Source organism: Stegastes partitus, unplaced genomic scaffold, assembly GCF_000690725.1.
Source record: "Stegastes partitus isolate 25-593 unplaced genomic scaffold, Stegastes_partitus-1.0.2 Scaffold97, whole genome shotgun sequence".
In the NCBI taxonomy this organism is placed as follows: Eukaryota; Metazoa; Chordata; class Actinopteri; family Pomacentridae; genus Stegastes; species Stegastes partitus.
In genome coordinates, this window is record NW_007577828.1 from 535443 (window position 1) to 541639 (window position 6197).

Consider the following 6197-nt stretch of genomic DNA (forward strand, 5'->3'; position numbering starts at 1 on the left):
ACCGCAGAGAATCACTTTACCCTCATTTCATAATAAATGCAGTTATATTAGGAAAATTGTTTTACTCCTCCAGCTGGGTGGAACACAGACTACACAGGGGCTGTTTTGAAGTTTTGGAAGTCATTTGTTCAGTTACTGCTTCCAGCCAACAGTCAGTGTCTTTGGTGTACAAGCAGAGAGTCAGTTAAAACCCCATCAAGGTAAGCATTCTTGGGCCATTTTCACCTCCCCCAGGTCAAACAACTCTTTGCACACTGTGTTAAAGCAACTTTTCAATGTGCTGTAAGGGAAACCAGTCTTATGTTGCTTTTGTCAGAACCCTGATCTATGATGGGAGCATTTTGCCATACTGATAAGCATGTTTGACACCTATCAATGTCAGTTCCATGGCATTTGCTTTGATAATCAGAAGGGGAAAAAAATGTTAAACAGTAAATCCAATTTGGATATCACTACCTGAGATGTCAGATCAGATGTTGAGTGACATCTGATACAGCTCCTCCTGCCAACCAGCAGAGAAACATAATCATCATTATGTGTCAATCACATTCTTATCAGTGAGTTTTGCAGACTGAAAATAGTAAATTAAAGAAAACTGGAACCCCAGGAGACCCGGAGTATGTATCCTTCCTAAAAAGCATAAATATTGCATCCGTTTTAACATTTCCAGCTCCGGCTTGAAAGAAAACTGAGGTTTCCCTTCACCCACAGGTTAACCTAACCACTTAGCTAGCTCTGCCCTGCCTGGGGGAAGAGCTACGCAATGAATGGAAAAGCAGGCCACACTTCTATCCAGGCCATTTTTATTGATCCTCAAAACCCCTTTCACAAAGACCATCCCCCCATCTTGACCACAAAAAAAGGGGACAATATAAACAACCAATAAATAAGAATCTGCGCGATTAAGGCGGTTCTACATCTCCAATAGAACACAACAGTGTGGACATGTTGGAGTTATACAGCTTCATACAGTACAAGCAGTAGATTTTTTTTTTGTTTTTTGAGAACATCACATCTAAAAAGGCAACACTTTACCAAAAGTGAACCATTTTTAAAGTCTGGATGACACTCCTGCTCAAATGAGACGACATTGTACTTTTGTGATAGAAAATCCAGGCTTATTTGGATGAAGTTGTCATCTGAGCTTATTTTAATACTACGCCAGATAAAATGGGGAAAAAAATCATAAGCAGAGAACTTAAATTTAATTTTTCCTCCCCCAACCTACTCTCAGAAAAAAAAAAAAACTCATTAAAACCACTTGCGTCCCAAAACGGAGAAAGTGGTTGTTCTTTATATCAGTTTTCTCAGATAGGAATAAATAAATACACCTTTGTACTGGTAAACTGTCATGGAGTCCAGACTTAGAGGCTACATAGTGTCATAGCATTGTTCAGAGTGGCTTTTTAAAAATTTCAGCATTTCTTTATTACATTCATGTCCAGGAAAGAGGAGAAGTGGAACCAGGCCTTGAAGCCAGCCACCCTCTGGCCACTAGCACACTTGAGCACTGTGCGTCCACTGTGGATATCCAGAGTTCTCTTGTGTGCACCCTGCGCTGCAACTTGGTTTAGTCGTGCAGGGAGGTGCTCACAAAATGAAAAGTGAAGAAATGAGGCCCCCCCTCCTCATCCATCCTGGACAATTCTCACTCTTCTGTCTCCATTCGCGCCCCTCTTCAAGTTAGGTCCTCTCAGCAACTAACAGTGCTGGGCTGCTGTTTGCTCACAAAGTCTGAGATGAAGTCAAACTCATTCTGGCCCAGGAAGAGTTCTGGCAGCTCCTGGACACGGTCCAATCCCAGCTCCATGACCAGCGAGGTCAAGACGTCCTCGTCGATCATATCCGCATCCATGCCGTTCAAGGCCAGCGTCGGGCCGGCCATGTGCTGCATGTTGGCCAACTGAGCCGGGTTCATACGATACTGGGCCGTGGGCCCCATGTGGTTCCCACCCATTGGACCCAGTGGGTGTCCGTGGTACTGGGTGTTGAGTTTCTGCAGCTGCATGCTGGCCATGAGCTGCTGGGACGTTAACCCTCCGTTCATGAACTGTTGCTGCTGCTGTGGGTGCTGCGCTTGTTGCTGGTGCTGCTGTGGGTGCATGTGATGCTGCTGCTGAGGGTGATGCTGTTGCTGCTGGGGTTGGCCATTATACATCATGTTACCAGAGGTCATCTGGTGGTGACCCATCTGGGCCCCGTTCAGCTGTCCGTTCATGGGCCCGCCCACCATGCCCTGCCGCTGCCTCATGGCGCTCTCCATGTTGGCCTGGGCACCTCCATAGTGCATCATCTGGCCGTTGGGCAGCGCCCGCATTCCCTGCTGGTTGGCATGCTGCTGGTGACCTGCCTGCAGGCCACCATTCATGCCCATCCTATAACCGTGGAGACTGGCACCCGCTGAGCTGTGATTCATGGGCATCATCAGATGATCTGCCATGCCTCCTGTCTACGGGCAGAGAGGAGACACTGTTAGGACAATAGAAGAAGGGCCACACGAGGTGTTTGGAAGGAGCATTCAGGAGGAGGTGCAGCAGGGTTACAACTGACATGGCATGCAAACAAAGATGCAAGTTTCCTTGTTATGACACAATTCCACCTCAAGTAAGAAAAAAAATAAAAATCGCTTCCGGGAAAGAAAAAAAAACTGCAAGGTTGTTTTTACCTTTTGGCGAACACTGAAAACCTTACTGGTGTGTTTAGTCTTCCTAAAACCTCCCCTCTTTGTGCCAAGGAATGAACGCCCAGGTTGAAATTACAGGTTAACATACATTGTTTAGGTCCATTTTTTTTCCCCCTCCTCAGCTGGTTAATTCATGCACGATGGCATCGACAAAACAGAAGAAGAAAAAAAAATGCGTCCGTGGCGTAAAATGCACAGCTTAAATCCCATCTATGTTGCATGACAGCTGAGGCAGAAAAAAATCGGTTACAGTTTACGCACGTAAGGTTGCAACAAAGAACACTGACATCATGCAACATCTCCCCAACAGCTGAATCACCACAAATCCTAACAAGGCAGAGAATTAAAACACGGGCTTCGCTGGGTTTTATTTTCTCCGATTCCGGTTTTGTCTAAATGTTTATAATCGATCTTTTTTTTTTTTTTTCCCTCCCTCTCCATGCTGTAGCCTCGTAATATCCATTTTGTTAATCTCGACTTTGAAACAAGGGAATGCAAACAATGGAGCAGCAGCAGCAGCAGCAGCTCCTGAGACCACCACAAGACCAAAAAAAATAAAATCCTAACAAATAAATCCGATCAAAAATAAAAAATAAAAAAATCACTTACCCGTATCCGCTACGTTTCCTCAAAGTTGCGCGACTTTGCTTAAGCTCCCGTCTTTTTTTTTTTTTTAAATTAAAAAAAAAAAAAAAAAGAAACAGTTCTTCCTCTGCAAGGCAAAGCTCCTCTGAATTACAGTATGTATTCCACAGGGTTACGCTTCATGCTCGGGCTGAGGGGGACGGTGTGCACAAAGACTGCCGCATCAGATCTTGAAACGACTGCCTATTTTCTGGGTCAACTCAGGGATTATGTACATCTAAAAAGCTCAGAGGAAGGCAGTCGGGGAGAGGTGGAGCCTCGGTCCTGCCTCTTCTTTGTTCCTATTGGCCCTACTTAATATAATTGTGCATGGGCGTAGAAAGAAAAAAAAAAAAAAAAAGAAAAAGAAAAGGGGGCTGTTGGAAGAGTTGTGACACAGTAGCCAATTTAAATACCCTCCTCCCCACTGTTCCTTTTCTGAAAGATTATTTAGACATCTTGTTTGTCTTCTTAAATGTGTTTGCACAAAGAAAATACAAGATGGATAGATAGGATTGAGCTATTTTTATGGTTCTATTTATGCATGCATAGTGTGTCAGACAACATCAGGGTAAGAAAATGTATGTTGCCTACTTATATCTTTAGCTCCTGCATATGTGCGGAGAGATTGCTGCCCTGGTATGTACACTTCTACATCTCCAAGATCACTGTTGGTCCATGTGACCCACCAGTCTGCTGTGTGTTGGCCCTCGGTGAGGCAGTGGAAGGGAGGGCAGAGGAATGTAGCCTGTGTGCTATTCTAGGCCACTCGGGCTGCAGCAGCAGCAGCAGCAATCTAACTACTGTTGTGCGCGGATGATATGTGTTCACCTCCTCTATTTGTTTATGCGACTACAGATGCGTGCATTCATTTGTACTTCTGCGTTGGGACTGTCCCCAGATGCATACGTCCCTTGATTGTCCCCTTCAGTGACCTCTTGCTTGCAATTTCAAATGAATGGAGCCACTTAAGGACAGCCAGTTAATCTATTGTCTAAGGAATTCATCTACAAATGGGCAATCACCGGCAGGCGTTTGTCATTGTTTGACATTGTCCGGCAACTTTCAGCTAATGTTAATAAGCCACTCCCAGGTGTGGGTGCTCTCTGAGAAACTCACCCAGCCAGTCAGGCTAAACAAAGCACAAAATCAACACAAGTTTCTGTTCTGCTGTAATGGGCATTCTTCTAGTAAGAGCAAGTGTGTGCAAGGTAGCATGTAACAACATAACCAAGCATTTTAAAATGCATTAAAGTAGTCTTTATTTTGTTTTTTACCCCAGGCCTGAAAGCTCCTAATGGTGTTATTTGCATTAAAGAGCACGCTCAGTGTGTCCAAATCTTCTGTAGGCTCACCAATCACGTCACTTGCATCTGTTTAAAGCCCAACGTATTTGCATGAAATCCCAATCAGCAGTGATTGTGGTGGAAGATATGCATTGTAATTATGTATCAATTGCAGCTTGCGTTGTTGTAATTAGACGGAGGAACCGCTGCAGTCCTCACATGCTGTTGTTTCTGTATACATCTCTGGCTTTGGTTATGGGGAGGAGTCTCCGCACACCTTGCCTGAAGCTACATATTGATTTCTATGCTTATATGTGAGCGTGCATGTGCAGCTGCATTTCCAGCGAGAAAGAGCAAGAGAGAGAGCGTTCATGTGACTGTGTTTATAAGAGCAAAAGGCCGTCAATGCTTAGACACAGCTTAGACACACCCCGGTGTCACATTGTAAAACATGCAATAAAAATGCTGCGGTTGCAGGATGAGTTGATTTCACACAGGTTTCACCCTTAAACAGGTTACGGAATTAGTCACAGCGCTTCACATATTTGTGTTCGCATATTCTCAGCAGAGCAGTCTGTGCTTTTCCAACGTTTGATAAACTCCCCCACAAAAGGCCTTAACATTCAACAACATAGTGCTCAACAGGCGACAACCTAACCACTAATTTCTTTGTCAGAAGACTGTGCGCAGCTCTACCTTACCTACCCGGGCTTTGTTGTAGCAGTCAACACAAGCCCCTCTCAGACATGCATGCCTTTCCATTATTAAGTGAGGCTGCATGGAGGATCCACAGGCCAAGTGTGCATCCTAGCTAGAGGCCTGTTTTGTGAACTGTATGTAAGTTATTCCACATCCACTGCACTGTTCTTGTTAAAACAGTGTTTTTCTTCCCTTTTTTTAATGTTGCTCAGCTCCACACAATAAACAAAGAAGCTCCTTTTCTCGCTGTCAGGAGGTTTTCTTGTTTTTTTTCCTTACGCGCCTGATTGTTGTAGAAATGTATGCAAGTCCGTGAGCTGTCTGCGTCCGACTTTGAGTGCGATCGCGGCTTTTACCAGCTCAGGCCTAATAACATGTTTGTATCACTTACAAATGGAATAAAGTCTGTATTGAATGCAAGTGGATTGACATAAAGAGCTCAGCAGTAGAAGGTCTTAAAAAACACCTGACCTTAATTTTCTTTCCATGTGGTTCAAATGCTCTTTTACGCCTGTGTGGCTGTCCATTAAGTGAACAAGTGAATTGTTTTTTTTAATAGGAACTGCAGCCCTGACCTGGTCTATGTGAGAAATGTCTGAATTGGACCAGCATTAAATAGACGTTGCAAGTTCTCTAGCACCAAGGTGGTTTAATATTTGATTGAGCCAGTGTGTGAAGAGGTCATTGTCTGAACAATTTACAGCAAGCATGTGGATGTGTTGATGTCCCTTTAGTCAGTTGATGGTGCAAAAAGGGAAAAACACAAACACCCAAGAAGGAGGGTCATATACAGTAAGACAGCCGTGAGCATTTCAGTGAGATTTAGGAACTTCTGCCAGTAAGCCGAGACGCAAAATCATTTAAGGAACAGAAAGAGACTTGATTGAACTATGAACCGGCTCGGT

At 44.2% G+C, this 6197-nt stretch overlaps 1 protein-coding gene across 1 annotated transcript; it reads right to left on the reverse strand.

The window, feature by feature from the left end:
- Nucleotides 1-786: 786 nt before the first annotated feature.
- On the reverse strand, nt 787-3512 carry cited4b (Cbp/p300-interacting transactivator, with Glu/Asp-rich carboxy-terminal domain, 4b). Its single transcript, XM_008277400.1, has 2 exons — nt 3293-3512; nt 787-2449 (listed from the first exon to the last, which is right to left on the reverse strand). Exon 2 carries the CDS (start codon nt 2438-2440, stop codon nt 1694-1696), a length of 747 nt encoding a protein of 248 aa, XP_008275622.1. The 5' UTR covers nt 2441-2449; nt 3293-3512; the 3' UTR covers nt 787-1693.
- Between the last annotated feature and the right edge of the window lie 2685 nt (nt 3513-6197).